Consider the following 17,982-nt stretch of genomic DNA (forward strand, 5'->3'; position numbering starts at 1 on the left):
TCAGTGAGGATGGGACTGGTTGAGAAGGTAGCCACAAAAGGGACATGAGTACAGGTGGCAAGGAGCACTTCATTGTTTGGGGGAGGGCTGTCCCCAAAAAGCTTCCTGCTCACTGAAATGCTCCCAGGAAAGTGGCTTGCTGAAAATGGATCATAGACATGTTTTAATCCAACTGTTGTTTTACAGGTTAAGCAAGATAGGTTTCATTTGATTGCTTTTTGCATTTTCTTTTTTATCTTAGATAAAGGGTGTGCCTGGTTTTTCTGCTGCGAACAATGGCCCGATTGTTAGAAGTCTTGCTTACATGTATATATGTGTGTGTGTTTTGCCATGACTCCTGTGTTTTGGAAGTCTTTGGGGACAGATGATATTTATGAATGATGTCCCAAGGGTATAATCAGTATGACTCATTCTTGGAACCAGTTTTATCCGTTAAGGGGTGCCAGCTGCACCCAGTTCACAACTGAACATACTCGAAACATCTTCCCGCACTTAACCTACGCCTGGTTTGGGGTCAGAAGGACATATTCTAGTAGCTTTTCTACTTCTCCAGGGGTTTAATTTCCCATGACGGGGTCCTGGGGACTCTCTGTTAAGAATTTTGACAGGGTGAAAACTGTTACATAGTTGAGAATGAAATTGTGTTTCAGGATTTCAGAAAACACCCCCACAGGCAATTTTATGAATTTCATCATATAGCAGTCATAAAGAATCCTATTTATTCTCTGTCATTCTTTAAGTAATTCAGAAGAATGTCCTGATGTTATCGTCTCTGAATTTATAGGACACCAGTGAGGCTGGCAGGGTGGATTTCATCATCTCTTTTGTTCTGCCTCTTATCCTCCCAACAAGTCACCTTGAAAACAGGGTTACTGAGGCACACATTGGTCATAGGATGTTCAAAAGCCACTACAATAAGGCAGGGTCAGAATTAGAGACCACGTTTTGGTTTCCGGGTTAGAAAGCTTTCATTTTAAATTCCACTCCTATCTAGTCAAGCCGGAGTTCCTGACGGCATCTGAGACTTAATTTGAGATGTTGAGGCGTGTCCTGCCATGACCTTTACTGAGGGCTGGTTTTCAACGAATCTGATTGGCTCACTTCTCTTCAACGCAGCATCACCTCATCTCAAAGGCATTTTCAGTTCTCCAGGAGGCGCCTGTTGCTCCCTGTGCTTTGTCTTCTTGGCTTTTCCCATAGATGGTGGTGCCGGAGCACGCGGATCAGCCCAGTCGTGGTTCTCTGTCTCCCCTGCCATGTTTTCTGGTGTCTTCATGACCACAAATTAATGGATCCTGGGAAATTGCCCTGTTTTCACTTTGTTCACCCATTTTGCCAAATCAGACATGTGACCAGCCTGTGGATTAGGTAGGCAACACCCTCGCTTTTTTTTTACCCATCTTTGAAATAGCTGTCTGATCTCGTCTCTGGGAGAGAAGACATGTGGAACGTGGAAACACACTTCAACCTGCACATCTGGCGGGCGGACGAGAGTGGAATTCCTGGATCAGTTTCTTGGTTTGTGGTCTCTGGGGATTGCTCGTTGAGTAACTCCACATCACATCACTTCACAGATAAGGAAGATGTCATCCCCACGGCATCTCTGATTTCGGCACACCCTTCAGAAAACCCCCAGCAACTCATCTAGAACATGATGTTTTAAGCTGCTATAATCACCAGCCAACTTTGAATATGTGCCATGCACATGACGGCCTTCCTTCTTGCCTGTGAAGCTTGCACATGAGTCTGCCTTAGTGCACTCCCTTTGTCCAGCTCCTATTGAAGGTGCCAGGGCTGGACCCTGGGAGGCAGTCCTGAGCCATAGTGCCTGCAGGATGGAATTCTTCCGGCAGGCCCGGTCTGTGGACCTAGTACAATACCAGGACTTCCTGGAATGGGCACTGAGTGGAGGTCAAGAGCCCTTGGTTCGTTCCTTCCCTGGCACAATTTGTGAGATGTTAGGCATGTCCCCTCTCTGGGGCTAAGTGTCCTTAACAGCCAAATGGGAATAATTGTACTTGTCTTACATGAGGCTGGGAAGGATCTTGACTATTTTGGAAAATGGTGTCAGGATCCAACTGAGCCAGGCTGGAACAATAGATCAAATGGGCTAACAAGATAAAGTTTAATGGGGAGAGATTTAATGTCCCAGTCATGGGCTCAGAAACAACTGTACTAGTCAGGAATGGGGAGGAGCTGAATAGGCAGGAGCACATGAGGGTGAGTGTTGGACGTTACAGTTAATGGCAACACAGAAATGAGTACTGTGGAAACTCCAAGTGCAAACAGGCTGCATTAGTAGAAATGCAGTTCTCAAAACAAGGAGGTAATAGTCACATCGGCTAGACCAGTGCTGAAGAACTGGGCTGGGTTTGGGGCCCCACCTTAAGAGGGCAATGAGGTCCCAGGGTGTATCTGGGGAAGACTAACCAGCATGGTGACAAGTATGAAAGCCTGGGGCATCCAGGGATCAGCAGACAGACTTGAAAATGTTCTTTTCCTTCCTGGAAAGGGTTCATTTAGCAGGACCTGATCGCTGCCCAAAGAACCAACCTATGACAAAAAAGCAGGAAAGCAGTTTTTTTTTGTTGTTGTTCAAACTGGTCCCCCAACTTTTAACCTTGTCTCCTGACAGCAGCCAGAGAAATTCTTATTAAATATATCATACATTCACGTGGTTCAAAACCCAACCAACCAACCAAACCAACCCACCAACTAACCAACCAAATAAATAAATACATAAATAATAAACCAACTAACCAACCAACCAACCAACCTAACAAAAAGCATAAAGACAAATACAGGACAAAGCCTCCCTCCCACCCTTGTACTCTAGTAGGGACAGTTTGTGATGGTCCTTAAGAGTGTGGTCTCTGAAAGCTGTGCTGCCTCAGTTTGTCCCAGTCCTGCTACTTCCTAGCTGTGCGGCCTTTGGCAAGTTACTTAACTTCTCTGAACCTTAGCTTCTTCATCTGAAAAATGGGGATAATAATGGTACTTATCTAATAGGGTTATTGTGAGAATTAAATGAGTACATCCACATAAAGTACTTAGAACAGTTGCTGGCATGCAGTCAATTTCACAAATGTCTTAGTTCTCATTTTTCTCTGCTTAGTTCTCCCCTTTCTCCAGTATTCAACCGTTATTTTTATATTTCATCTGTATTTTATCAGAGTTTTAAAATACATATATTATATATGCAAATGTGAGCATCAATTCTTATTTTTCTTATTTTTTAAGTTCCAAAGCTAGTATATTAGACATATTGTTCAGCACCTGGCCTTTTTTTTTTTTTTTAACTTGATAGTATATCTTGGAGATTTTTCCACACCAGTACAGAGAGAACTTCCTCATTCTTTTTCACAGCTGCACATATAAGGAAGAAGTTTCTAACAATTAGAGCTTGTTTTAAAATAAAACTCTGTCAGAGGAAGCATTCAGGCAAGGAATAGACAGCCACTTCTCAGGTACGATGGAGTAGAGATTTATGTGTCAGTGAGGCAGTCAGGCTAGAATATTTCTACTGTTCCTCCAACTGAGATTTCTTGATCCTATGTTAAGTTTTCCAAAGAATCACAGAAGAATTAAAACATGTTTAGAAACAGTACTGTTGCTTTGTTTATCTGACTGGATTCTGACCTGGGGCTCAGCCAGCACTGGGTGAGGGGGACTTTAAAGAGGCCCTCTTGCAGGGCCCATCTGTGCCATCTTAGAAAGCAGGTGGCTCTGAGACAAGGTCCAGGTTGTCCTCTAACCCCCACCTAAAGCTAACCTGGCCCAGGTATTATTACCTGGAGGGAAGAAGGACTCTGCGGCAGGGAGACCTCAAGCCACCCATTGGCAGGCATAGTCTCATTCAAATGTATTTTCATAGGACACTGAGTTTATCCCCCACGTCTCAGCCTGGAACTCACCATTGCAGGTGCAATTTCAGTGGAGACCAGCATGACTGAGCTTCCAACAGGCAGCAATGACTCCAGGGCTCTTCTACTACCTGCCCTTTCTGAGTGTTGAATTGGAAGGGAGGTGAGAGATTAGCTCGGCTTCCTTCTACCAGCAGGCCAATAACCAGAGGGTAAAGGTCTCCAACTTTGAACATGTGCCATGAACATGCAGAAGGTAAGTGATTGCAGGAGATTGTCCATGCGGTGGTAAGGTCCTCCCAGCTTCAACAGAGCCTGAAATGTCCTTTCTAGACATGAAGCCTTTTGAGTTTTTTTATTCTGCCAGTCTATAAAAAATGCAGGTCTTGTTGAAAGAAATAGCACAAGTATTTTTCAAGCATGAATTTTTCAACCTGAGTAGCTGAGAACAGAGTTCCTTACTGGGCACTCGGGCAAGGAAGCAAGACGGAGTCCATATGGGAATGAGGCATGAGAGGTGGGAAGGTTATTGGGGTCTGGCCCTGGCTTGGGCCAGATGGGACCAGATTCTAAATGGAATCACTCTTGTTTACTTGTTAGGATTCTTAGCAGAGTCTTCGCTGCAGCAGCAGAGCTTAATGTGGGAGGTGGGGGAGAGGCAGGCATGAGACTCCCTCCCGCAATCTCCATAAATACAGGGAAAGCCATGGTGAATCTTGATTGAAAGCTCCCCAAGGAGAGGGGTCATGCTTTGTACTTTTTTTGAAGTATAATTTACAATAAACTACAAATTTGTAATGTGTACAATTTAATAAGTTTTGACATGTATATATACCCTTGAAACCATCACCACAATCAAGCTAATGAACATATCTATCACCCCAAAAGGGTTCCTTGTGGCCTTTTATAATTTCTCCCTCCTGGTCCCCCCTGATTCCCCCTTCATCCCTAAACAATCACTGATCTGCTTTCTGTCACTATAGATTAGTTTGCCTTTTCTAGGATTTTATATAAATGGAATCATACAATAAGTATTATTTTTTGGTCTGGCTTCTTTCACTCAGTGTAATTATTCAGAGATTCAACTATGTTGTTACATCTATATAGTTCATTCCTCTTTACTGCTGAGTATTATTCCACTGGACAGGTATTAGACACCTGTTTATTCATTCACCCATTGACGAACATTTTGGTCGTTTTCAGTTTTGGGCTATTACACACGAAGCTGCAATGAGCATTCATGTACAAGTCTTTCTGTGGACATACACTTGCATCTTTCTTAGGTAAATACCTACAAGTGGAATGAATTATGTGGTAGTTGTGTATTTTTTTGTATTTAACATTTTAAGATAGTGTCAAACTACTTTTCAAAGTGATTGTACTATTGTACCTTCCCACCCAGCATTGTATGAGAGCTTCAGTTGCTCCATATCCTTGTCAACACTTGTTATGGTCAGTCTTTTTAATTTTAGACATGCTAATAAGTATCTAATAGTTAGTGGTATCTGATTGTGATTTTAAGTTGCATTGTGTCCTTAATGTACATTTTCCTAATAAGGACGGGCACCTTTTCATCTGTGTATCTTCTTTGGTGAGCTGTCTTTTCAAATCATTTGCCCAATTTCATATTGGGTTCTTTGCTTTGTTATCATTTAGTTCTGAGAGTTCTTTGTATATTCTAGACACGAGTCTTTTGTTCAAATCAGATATGTGACTTACAGATATTTCCTTCTAGTCTGTGGCTTGTTTTATCCATTTTCTTAATGGTATCTTTTGAAGAGCAAAATTTCTTCATTTTGATAAAGCCCAATTTATAATTTTTCTTCTTGTGTGGATGTGCTTTTGGTATCATATCTAAGAAATCTTTGCCTAACCACAAAATCACAAGTATTTTTCCCCTTTTTTTTCTTCAAAAGTTTTAAAGTTTTAGGTCTATGAGCCATTTTGAGTTAATTTTTGTATATGGTTTGAAGAATGGATGGAATTCCATTTTTTTGGCATGTGAGTATCTAATTGCTCCAGCAACATTTGTGGGGAAGAATATCCTTTTTCCTCTAAAAAGCTTTTGCACCTATTTCAGAAATCAATTGGCCATGTATTCGTGGGGCTATTTCTTTTGTAAGCTTGAACCCTACTCTGTCATAGCCCCAGCTCAGGGCCAGCACATGGCACGTGTTTAATAACAGCTTGGGGATATAACTTGACTCCAGCTGTTTTCAGGAGTTTCTCATTAGATGCAGTTTAGTGCTGCTGGTTTTAGGGACAGTAATGCAGTGAGGAAGTCAGATGGCGTGAACGAACAGCAGTGTTCTGTTAGTGCTGCGCCAGCACATGCTGGTTCTTGTTCACAGTGCACCCAATCGTCAGCACTAAATAAATCAGGGTCAGCCTGAGTTCCTGAAAGACTCTATGGGAATAAACCTTCCCACCAAGCCAGCAAGTTTCAGAAACTATGCCTCCAGCTTGAGAAACCTGGGATTAAATAATCCAAAATGCCGTCTCTAGCAAAAGTCCCTTGATCTCTGTTAACTCTCCGTAGCAGTGCTCTTCAGCAGAAAGCAAATGTAAGCCATAAATATAATTTAAAATTTTCTACTAGATGTATTTCATTTTTTATTTACTTGTTTTTTTGAGACAGAGTTTCACTCTGTTGCTCAGGCTGGAGTGCAGCGGCATAATTATGGTTCACTGTAGCCTCGACCTCCTGGGCTCAAGTGATCCTCCCACCTCAGCCTCCCAAGTAACTGGGACCACAGGCGTGCACCACCATGCCTGGCTAATTTTTTATTTTTTGTAGAGACAGGGTCTCCGTATGTTGCCCAGGCTGAACTCCTGGGCTCAAATGATCCTTCTGCCTTGGACTCCCAAAGTGCTGGGATTACAGATGTGAGCCACCTCACCCGGTCAATGTATTTTAAAAAGTAAAAATAAGCAGATGAAATTAATTTTATAATACATTTTTAAACTCAGCATATATAAAATATTATCATCTTCATAATTAGTTGATATAAAATTATTCATTAGATATTTTATATATGTTTGAACTAAGCCTTCAAAAATCTGGTGTGTGGTTTATAGTTATAGCATATCTCAGTTGAAACCACCCACACTTGAAGTGCTCAGCAACAACATGTGGCTTGTGGCTGCCATATTGGAGAGCACCACTTTTAATCACGCATCACATTTCTTGCTTTAACGCTTCCCCTTTCTTAAAATCTTTATTGAATGGGAAAGTCCTTCCCTCTGGACATCAGCTTCTCTTCTCCACCATAACCTCTCCTGTTGCAGAAAGCCAAAATCAGAGGAGGGGAAGGAGAAGCAAAACATCTTGAAGATGGAAAAGATTAAAACAAAATCTGCTGGGCTTGGTGGCTCAGGCCTGTAATCCCAGCTCTTAGGGAGGCAGAGGATAGCTTGAGCCCAGGAGTTCGAGACCTGCCTGGGGAATATAGTGAGACCCGGTTCTCTACAAAAAGGAAAACAAAAACAAAAAAACAAAATCTAAGTTCGGGTAAAACAAAAGCTCATGAGTCAGGTTGTATTTACACAGCAAGATGAAGAAGAGGTGATGAGGAGGGCTCAGTGGTGCAATGGAGTTGGGTGATGCTGGATCCACAAAAGCTTACACTTTTCAGGAATTTTGCAAGCCAGTTGTTAAATACAACCATTAATAAAAATTAAGTTATACAAACTTTCCACTGAACAACTTATATTGAAAACATACAAAATATACAAAGCTCACCATATCCAAATTCTGTTACTGCATTTCACTATTATCTATGCTTTTGAGGTTATTGATGACTATTCCATCTGAATGGTGGAAATACTATATGATTTCATACTCTTGAGCATCTCTTCCCGACTTGGTGTCATAGCTTGAAATTGGTAGGGGTATTTACACCACAGGAAATGGTAAATGCTACAAGCCAGGGCTTTCCTCCAAGATTTGCCAGATGCTAACCCTTCACCAGCACACCCCTGGGAAAGCTCCAGGAGGTGTGAACTCATTGAGATGAGGGAGACCTGACACATTATAAATGTTGAATAAATGGTTGTTATGATTACAGTGATTGAAAGTCTGAATAAATCCCAACCCTGTCCCTTTTCCCTTTCCCCACTCACAAGAGGATGCTTTTGTGTGAAACAGCCTGCCTTCTTCCTGTAGGTTTTTTTTTTCCATTCACCTCTACTCTGGACTATTCCACGTTCAGAGTTCAAGAGTGAAGTCAAGAGCAAGCAGGTACAGCTGACTCTCAGTGTGGTCTAGGTCATGAATCCCCAACCCCTGGGCCACGGACCAGTATTGGTCATGGCCTGTTAGGAACCAGGCTGCACAGCAGGAGGTGAGTGAGCATCCCTGCCTGAGCTCCGCCTCCTGTTGGATTACTGTCAGCATTAGATTCTCATAGGATCCCCAACCCTATTGTGAACTGCCCACGTGGATGTAGGTTGTGCACTCTTTATGAGAATCTCATGCTCCCCACTCAGCTCTGTCTGTGGAAAAATTATTGTCCATGAAACTGGTCCCTGGTGCCAAAAAGGTTAGGGACCACTGGTCTAGGTTATACAGTTATTCTCTAACTACCCTCTTTCCCATCATTCTAGAGGATAGGAGGAGAAAGAAGGCTTGAAAACTTACATGTTAGATATTCATAGAATTCTCTCTAGGAGGTGAGGGTTTTCTTTTGCTTACCTGCATTTTCTAATTTTTCTACAATGACACTCCCAGTTTTAAAAAAGTTAAAATTTAAAACAACATATAAGAATTTTCAAATGTCTTCAAGGGCCCATTTAGACATAACTAGCTAGTGCTAAAAGTAGGAAGAGAGGTATTAAGAATGAAACAGTTTTGACTGGAATGGATGAGTCTTCCAGTGTTTGGGGATGAATCAATTAAAAGGAGGTGAAACAGGAAGGCAAAAGGCAGATCTCTGTAAACCCTGGAGTGTTTCTCTTGAGCTACTCTTCCTCCTACACGAGAGCTCCCATCCATCCTCATAGTTGACATTTGGGATGTCTATAATGAATATGGATTTGATGTGATTTCATCTCTCTGCCAAACTAACTCACAGAACTAATTCCACTTTTGACTATGTTAAATGAGGTTTTAAAAAGTGTATTAAGAGGATAACTTTTGAAGTCTCTAAGCTAGATCAAGAGGTGCATTTGGGAGAAAACTTTGGGGACCCTTCTTTCCCCTCCCTCACAGTTAGAGTCATATTTTGATGTCTTTGATTTATAAGGGTGAGAGACTGCAGGGATCTGTCTTGAGAGGGCTTTGACTTTTAAGGGATTCAACTAGTTGAAACCTTATGTGCATTTGGAATAAAGCTCTTTTATATCACAGGGTCTAAAATCTTGAAGGTGGAATGGGACCTCAGAGGTCAATACTCTAAACCTAATTTGGATGCCCAAGTCCCCTCCTTTTTGTCTCTGCCCAAGTGTTCAGCTCTGCCCGATACATGCCATGGCAGCCCAATTCCTTTCAGATGTAGTCCATAGAAGGTCCTGCGCACGTTGACCCTAAACCCCACTTCCTGTAATGTACATCCATTATTCCAAGATCTGGGAGATGGGGGCAAGCACAAACATGGATATAAGCTAGTGAGATCTGTATAAGGAAGAGAGAACTTTTTTGCTGAAACATAATTCAACATGACTAGCATCTCCTGAGCCATTCTTTCTATGCAAGGCCCAGATCTAGGTGCTGTGGGAGACATAAATAAAATAGAGTCCCCACCCTCAAGGAATTCACAAGATATCATTTAATGTGTGTAAACAACAAACTCCAATACAAAGGCAGAAGATGATCTGATGAGGGAAATGGAACCAATATTTGTCAAGTTCCTTTGATGTGCCAGGCCCTGCTTTCATTGACATAGGTCTCATGTAATCCTTGTGGGACTGTGCATTAAACTCCCTGAACCTCCCTCCCTTCTTTGTAAAATTTAATGTTGGGCTAGATACCTTCTGAAGTCCCTTCCAGCCCTCATATCCCATGATTCATCCCTCTTTCTACAGTCAGTGGCCCTAGGCTTCCCTCTCCTGGATTGGGCTGGCTAGGGAAACGGAAGGGCAAAAGACTTTTTTGTTGTTATTCGCTTTCTCCCCTCCCTGTGAGATGTATTGTTGACTTAAAACCAGTTTGAACAAAGCACTCAGGAATAAACCACAGAGAACCATCTAGAATTGGCAGAGGATAACCCTATGACCCCAGAAGCCTTTTCCAGCTCTAATTTTTATGATTCACTAATTTGCCACACCACATTCAACTCTGTCCGGGAACTCAGAGTTCAAAAAAGATGCAATGTAAATTGCTGGAGGTAATGAGAAGGCTGAAGGCATGGTAGGGCCAGAAGCTTGGTTTTCAGTGAAATTAAATACAGGAAGTTATTTAAAGAAGCCAGAAAGCTTCCCCCTCCCCTTTTTCTTTTCCCTGAGAGATTCCCATTTTAAGATGGGTAGGGCAAATTTCAGGTTTCCTCTTTTCAGTGGTATGACTAGGTTTTTGCTATGTTATGACTCCAAAAGAGCTGCCTATTTGTTTTATAACCTCCCAAAAAGCTGTTGGATGTGGATGTGGATGTTTAGCAGTAAGTTCTGCCACAATTTTAAAAATCGCTTTTGAAGTGGTGGGAGAACACTGTAGGAAGACCACTGTTCTCTAAATATGCAGGTCTTTTTTTTTTTTTTTTGAGGAAATTGCTGAGGGCAACAAAGTTATTGAGATAACTTGGTATTTGATGGATCTCATGAATTTTTAGTGCTTTCTACATTTCCCAAACTGTTGGGGATCATTAGGCCCCTTGGTGGCACCTTTGCAACTTGCATTAAATTTATGGAATGAAGATAAGATACAAGCAGGATAATTGTTCCAGAACTCCATGGCTGCTGAAAGACCAGTAGGCCAGTAGCCTTTGGTGCTTGTGGGAGCTTGGTAAGAGTTAGCTCAGTCGGGGAATGAAGGATTTGGGTAAGCTCAGGGCATACCTGTGCAAAAGGATAAAGACCAGACGCTACAGTGCAGCCGCATCGTGCCTGGGTCCACGTTCTGCAGTCAGCTATACGGTGCACACCATGCATGCTTAAATTATTGGCAAAAATGCCATAGAAGGCACCATGTTAAGTATCAGATGAAAAATTTGTCTTGTGATTAGAAACCACGCTGTATAAGAAACATATCTTTGAATGTTGGACTTGCACTCAGCAGAAGCACCTGAGGCCTGAAGTCACAGATGAAACAGTAGATTATATTCTTCATCTTGTATGTCCTCTGGGGTAAATGTCTATAAAGACAAACACTGGGCTTAATTACCAGCACTGCTTATTTATTTTGCTAATTCTATTTTTCTCTAATTTTCTCTCCAATACCCCCAACAAATATGGAAAGTTCAATTTGCAAGGTAAATGAGTACATGATATAAACTGACTGTATCAAGATTTACATGATTTGTCTCCTTTGCTTTTCACAAAAACCCTAAAAAGTAGGTGGCATTGCCCCCATTTGCAGATGGGAAAACTGAGAGAGGTCACAGGACTAGCCTAAGTTTTCTCAGTGAATAGGCAGTAGTGGAATTTGAGGTGAGGCTCCAAAGCTGGTGCTCCTTTTTCTATGCCTTACAGACTAGATTTTTTTTTAAGGGGGGATGAGAAAATAGAAGGTATATGAAGGAGGAAAGAGATGAAGAAAGGCATGCAGGGAAGAAACAAACATTTCTTCATCTCAGATGCCTTCTGGGGTAAATGCCTACAGAGAAAAGCATTGGGCTTGATTACCAGAGCTGTTTGTTTATTTGTATCTGCTAATACCATTACTGTGCTTGGCATTTTCACATCTCTATGTTCCAGACTGTATTAGTTTCCTATGGCTGCCATAACAAATTACACAAACAGTGGCTTGAACAGTAGAAATGTATTCCTCATAGTTTTGGAGGCCAGAAGTCTGACATCAGCATCCCTGTGCTGAAATCCAGGTGTCAGCAGAACCACATGCTCTCTGGAGGCTCTCGGGGAGAATCTGTTCCTTGTCTCTTCCAGCTCTGGATGGCTGCTGTCATTCTTTGGCTTTGACCACATCACTCCAGTCTCTGCCTCTGCGATCACATCACCTTCTTCTCTTCTGTGTGTGTCAAATCTCTTCTGCCTCTCTCTTACAGGACATGTGTGATTATACTTAGGGACGTGTGATTACACGCAGGGCCCACCCAGGTAATGCAGGATAATCTCCCCATCTCAAGAATCCTTAAGATTTGCAGTTATTTTTTTTTACCATTTAAGGTAACATCCACAGGTTTTTGGAACTAGGGCATGGATATCTTTGCGGGGACCACAAATCCACCTACCATACAGACTAATCATGAATGTTACAGAGCAGCCTAGGTTGACAGCTCAGCCATTTACATATTTTGTTGTTGTTGTTTATTTTTCTGACTCCAGAACCCACAGCTTAAGTCTCTTCACACCAGTCTCGGTGTAATAATTTGTAATGTGTTTGTGCCATGTTGTTAACTCTTCATTGACATATAAGCCTTAATGTTCACTGTTGTCGTAAGATTAACTTTCAGTTCAGATGGTTAGCCTGTGGTTGCCCTTGGTCAGCGTTTACGCAGAAGGCCACAGCCCATCTGGTGCCCACATCTTCTGAAAGCACTGAGGCTCACATTGTCACGTGAGAAATTTAGATGAGCTATGTAGAAGATCTGATCATAAAGGCAAGTGATGGGTTCAGTGAATTCTTTTCAACCTGGCAAGGGACAGGGTTGGAGATTTGAGACGCCTTCAGAGACTGCAGCTGCAAAACAGGAAATGACTTTTAACATGTTCTTTGACCTCTGAGTGGAGGACTACTATTTGGAGGAGGCAAGAAGGTGTGCAAACAGGGAAGGGCTGATGGGCTTCACAAACCAAATGTGTTACTAGGATGTTGGGGCCATGATGAGGTGGGCGCCACCGTTCACAAGCACTCACAGCCACTCTGGGGTGTAGGAAGTGCTCCTTTACACAAGTGCTGGTTCTGATCCCAAGATACACAAACCCAGAGGGGTTTTGGGTCTTCTGAAATGCCAGTGATGTCTACCAAGGGCTTGAAGTTCTCTTTTGACCTGATAATTAGATAGTTGGGTGTCAGTCCATCATTTTAAATTCAGGTTTTTCCCATTCCCCTGCTCAAACCAACTCACTCTGCTGATGTGCCCACTTTGGACATTTGTACAGGGATTTTTTCAGTTACTCAGCACTGAAGCCTTGATGTCAATATTGACCTTTTCTTTCCTTGGCTTCCCACCTTCTTCAATTCTCTCAGAGGTGAAGCAGATAGTCTAGTGATAGGACTGTACGATCTGGAGTAGAGAGAGAAACAGAAACTAAAAATTGGGTTGGAACCAGGCTCTGCTACTTATTTGCTGTGTGACCTTGGACCTGTTTTAACCCTCTTAAAAATTTGTGTAAGAGACAACTTACCACATAGACTTATTATGATGATTATATAATAATAATAATATGAGCTAATAATAATTATTATTATTGTTCTTCTTTCTTTCATTGTGATATTGTGAAATATATATTTAGTTTTCTACTCTTTCCTGGCATAAAACTCCTAAAATCCTTAGAATCTCTAAAGTGATAAATTTTTGTATGTTAATGATTGACCAATAGCTGGCAACCCCTAGGTAGCTTCAGGATGGGGGCTGGTCACCAGAAAGACCAAGGCATGATTAGAGGGTTGGGACCCTTGGTCTTTCTGGTGACCAGCCCCACCCCCACACCTCCAGGGAGAGGGGTTGAAGGTGAAGTTGATCACCAATGGCCAATGGTTTGATCAATCATGCCTGTACAATGAAGCCTTTATAAAAACCCATAAGGACAAGGTTTGGGAAGCTTCTGGGATATTGAAACATGTGGAGGTCCTTGAAGGGTGGTGTGCCCAGGGAGGGCATGGAAGCTCCATGTCCGTCATACCTTGCACTACACATTTCTTCATCTGTATCCTTTGTAATATCCTTTATAATAAACCAGTAAATGTAAGTGTTTCACTGAGTTCTGTGAGCCACTCTAGCAAATTAATCAAACCTAAATTGGGAGTCATGGGAACTCCAACTTGAAGTCAGTCGATCAGAAGTTCCAGAGGCCTGAATTCGCAACTGGCATCTGAAAGGTGGACAGTCGTAGGGGACTGAGTCCTCAACCTATGGGATCTGATGCTATCTCCAGGTAGATAGTGTCAGAACTGAATTAAATTAGAGGACACCCAGCCACTGTCCACTGCAAAATTGATGGCTTGCTTGGTATATGAAGAAAAATCCTCATGCATTCGGTCACAGAAGTCTTCGGTGTTGAGTGAGAGCAGTGGAAAAATGGTGTGAGTATTTTCTACTCACTCATACTTCCAATCTAGTTCAGGCTTTGGTGACCCAAATTAGCACTGTAATAATAGATTCTTTTAAACTAGTAGCTTTCAAACCTTTTACCCATGACCCACAGTGACAAATTTACTTCATTACTAAATTATGACATTAGAAACACATCACAAAATTAAAGATTTTATGAAATATCTTGATGTTTTCTATTCTTTTCTTACTTACTGCAAAAAATAGTGTTTTTTTTTTTATTTCAGACAGAGTCTCGCTCTGTTGCCCAGGCTGGAGTGCAGTGGCATGACCTCAGCTCACTGCAACCTCCACCTCCTGGGTTCAAGCAATTCCCCTGCCTTAGCCTCCCGAGTAGCTGGGACTACAGGCGCCTGCCACCATGCCTGGCTAATTTTTTTTTGTATTTTAGTAGAGACGGGGTTTCACCATGTTGGCCAGGATGGTCTTAGTCTCCTGAACTCGTGATCCGCCTGCCTCGGCCTCCCAAAATGCTGGGATTACAGGCATGAGCCACTGCACCCGGAAATAATTGGTTTTAAATCAAATTGATTTTATGACCCACTAAGAGGTAAAGTCCCACAGTTTCAAAAAATAATGCTCTAGAGATAGTCCTGACTGCAGTCTCTACTTCCTTCTAATTCATCAAGTATCTACTTTTCAAAAGAACACTTTCTATATTTTGTAAGAAGGCGTTACCATCTACCATCCCCATTTACATCATATTTCACGATTCCAAGTGCCTTTGTATATAGCATCTCATTTAATTGCTAGCAGCCTTTGAGAAAGAAGTTATTTTAGCTTCATTTTACCAATGAGGAAATTCAGATTCGGGCCAGTCACATGTCTCATCCAAGATCATGTACCTGGAAATGACTGAATCAGGATTGAATCCAGCTCTCCTCAACTGGATCCAGGGCTCTTCTACACAAAGCAATGAATTGAAAGGGGGATTTATGTTTTTAGAACCAAATAAGAATACAAAATGGATTAAAGTCATGGGCAAATCTTCTATTTTATGCTTTCTTTCATAAAACAAAACATGTAGGATTACTACCACACAGCTTTCTCCAAGAGAGTCACATTCTGGAGCCAACATTAGCTTAATGGTTGTGCCACTTAACTGCATCCCCACTCATTCATTCATCCATCCACTCAACAATTTCATTCATTCATTAATTCAAGAAATAGTTTTTGGGTGTCTACCATGTACCAGGCACTTAGTATATGGATACTAAGATGAACATAAGAAAATTTAAAATGTCCCCAATGAGCACACGGTACTAAATGCTATGTGGTACTAGGTGCATCAACACGTAAGGTGGTACTAAGTGCTATTATTAGCATGTAAGGTGGTACTAAGTGCATCAGGATGTAAGGTGGTACTAAAGTGCCATTATTAGCATGTAAGTGCTATTATTAGAGTTTCAGATGGTACTATGTGCTATGAAGAAAATAAAACAGGGTAAGAGGAAAAGATTGTTAGGGTTTTCTTGTGACTAGTATGGTTAGGAAGGGTTCTCAGATGAGGTGACATTTGGACAGAGACCTAAATGAAGTGAAAGGGCAAGCCATGTGGATATCTGGGGAGAACTTTCTGGAAACAGGATAAGGCAAATTAAAGAGAGAGTGAGCTTGGCAGTGATTGAGGAGGAGCAGGGGAAGAGTGTCGGGAGATGAGGTCACAGAAGGGGTTAGATCATATAGAACATTGAAGCCATTGTAAGGACTTCGGATTTTTAAAAATTAGTTCTTCAGAAAAGAACTCTATGGAATAATTCAAAAAACATGTTTTGTTAGATCATTTTTCTTTCACACAAAGTTCTTTAAGCCCTAGTAGTTTAGTAAGTTGCCCTAGCTGAGAGCCCCCATCATTATCATTGTGATAAGAATCTCAAGTTATGGCTTAAGAAGAAAACCCACCCACTCAACCCATCCTCCATCCTCATTCATTCCCTCTGAGCATAGCTGTATCCTCAGGCTTCAGCTGACCTTATTCTAGATGATACTTTAACTTTGATCTTTGATCTATCTGGTCTTTTTTTTTTCTTTCTTTCTTTCTTTTTTTGAGATGGAGTCTTGCTCTGTTGCTCAGGCTGGAGTGCAGTGGCGCCATCTGGCTCACTGCAACCTCCACCTCCCAGGTGCAAGCGATTCTCCTGCCTCAGCCTCCCCAGTAGCTGGGATTGAAGGTGCCCAACACCTCACCTGGCTAATTTTTGTATTTTTAGTAGAGACGGGGTTTCACCATGTTGGCCAGGCTGGTCTCGAACTCCTGACCTCAAGTGATGCACCCACCTCAGCCTCCCAAAGTGCTGGGATTACCGGCGTGAGCCACCATGCCCCGCCTATCCATTCTTAACTAAAAATTACCATTGGTGATGAACCATCAAATTTTAAAATGCGTCATAGGGAACATATCACACATGTAGGTTCAGTCCCATGCTGTTAGGTTGGTGCAAAAGTAATTGCGGTTTTCGACATTACTTTTCATGGCAAAAACTGCAATTACTTTTGCACCAACAAAATATGATGTTTGATCAGGCATTTGGCCAGGGGTGCACTCTGAGCACTAATAGCTTGGTGTCTATGGATTATTTGGGTTTATAAGGAGGCCTTAGGCATTTCCTTAGTGTAGCTCATTCAGCAGAGCTAATTTTCCCATTTTACATGGTGTGACTTCAGAAGCCTTGCAACCTGCACCATCCTTGTCTTCCTGTTTGAGGAATACTTCCTCCTGTAGACACCTCCTGGAGTTCAGGTAATCTGTGTTCCTCCCTAATAATAAAAATAGCCTACATAGAGTGAGTCTTTAGTGGGGAAAAGTTCTGCGTTATTAGGAGAGAGCTTAACGTGCTTTATTCCTTTTAGTCCTCCAAGTAACCCACTGAGGTAGGTTCTAATATTAACTTCCTTTTATAGAGTAGGAAATCAAGGCCTAGAAAGGCTAGATAACTTTCCTAGAATGATAGGTAGAGTCTGGATTTAAATTCGAAACATTCTCCGTTAGCTTGATTAGCTACTGGGCCACGGGCGCTGTGTATATCTTAGCTGGGTTGTGAGAAAGGGAAGCATGTTTCACAAGGAGTCCCATTTTCTCCTCAGCGCCACTGCCTTTGCCTTCCCTTTCTGCTTTCTTTTCCTTTTCTGCCTGGCACCTTTTATGTTCTGGCTCATTTTCTCTCTCTGTCCCTCCCTCCCTTTTTCTTTTTTTCTCTCTTCTTCTGCCGATAAAATAAAACCCAATCTCAGGAGGGAATCTGATGAGTGCACACATATGAGTGATCATAGGGTCTCAACTCGCGAACAGGCTAGTCTATGGCAGGAACATATCTGATCATCGACTATTTAGAAGTACTCTCTACAGGCAGTCTTTGGGACTGTGTAACTTGATTGATTCAGTAAATTGCCATTGCTCTGACCTTTGGGGACGCCTGGCACATTAAGGACCAGAGAGGTGAAGTGACTGCCTGAGATCACACAGCAAGCTACAATAGAACCAGTACGAGGACTGAGGCCCCTGATTCTCAGTCTCATGTTCTGTCCTCTAGATTATACTACCTCTTCGATTTGCTTTGTGACATACAACAAAAACTTTGGGCCAAATGAGTCACTCTTGATGGTAAACCTCGAAGTGGCCTTGAGTCAGAGGTGGAGAGTTTTGGGGATGTAAGAGGCTCTTTTAAATTCCCAGCATATAGAAAGTGGCCTGATCCAGTTATTTTTAAGGATTATCCTGGAAAACACATTAACAG

The 17,982-nt window shown here is 42.0% G+C and overlaps 1 protein-coding gene across 1 annotated transcript in view; it reads left to right on the forward strand.

Moving 5' to 3' along the window:
- The first annotated feature begins 1,835 nt into the window (after positions 1–1,835).
- The window catches only part of LOC129473775 (uncharacterized), a 55,519-nt gene continuing 39,372 nt past the window's right edge, over positions 1,836–17,982 (forward strand). The window contains exon 1 of the mRNA XM_055264655.2: positions 1,836–1,950. Coding sequence (XP_055120630.2) covers positions 1,836–1,950 — 115 coding nt within the window. The remainder of the gene's footprint in view (positions 1,951–17,982) is intronic.

Source organism: Symphalangus syndactylus, chromosome 23 (assembly GCF_028878055.3).
Source record: "Symphalangus syndactylus isolate Jambi chromosome 23, NHGRI_mSymSyn1-v2.1_pri, whole genome shotgun sequence".
Lineage (NCBI taxonomy): Eukaryota > Metazoa > Chordata > Mammalia > Primates > Hylobatidae > Symphalangus > Symphalangus syndactylus.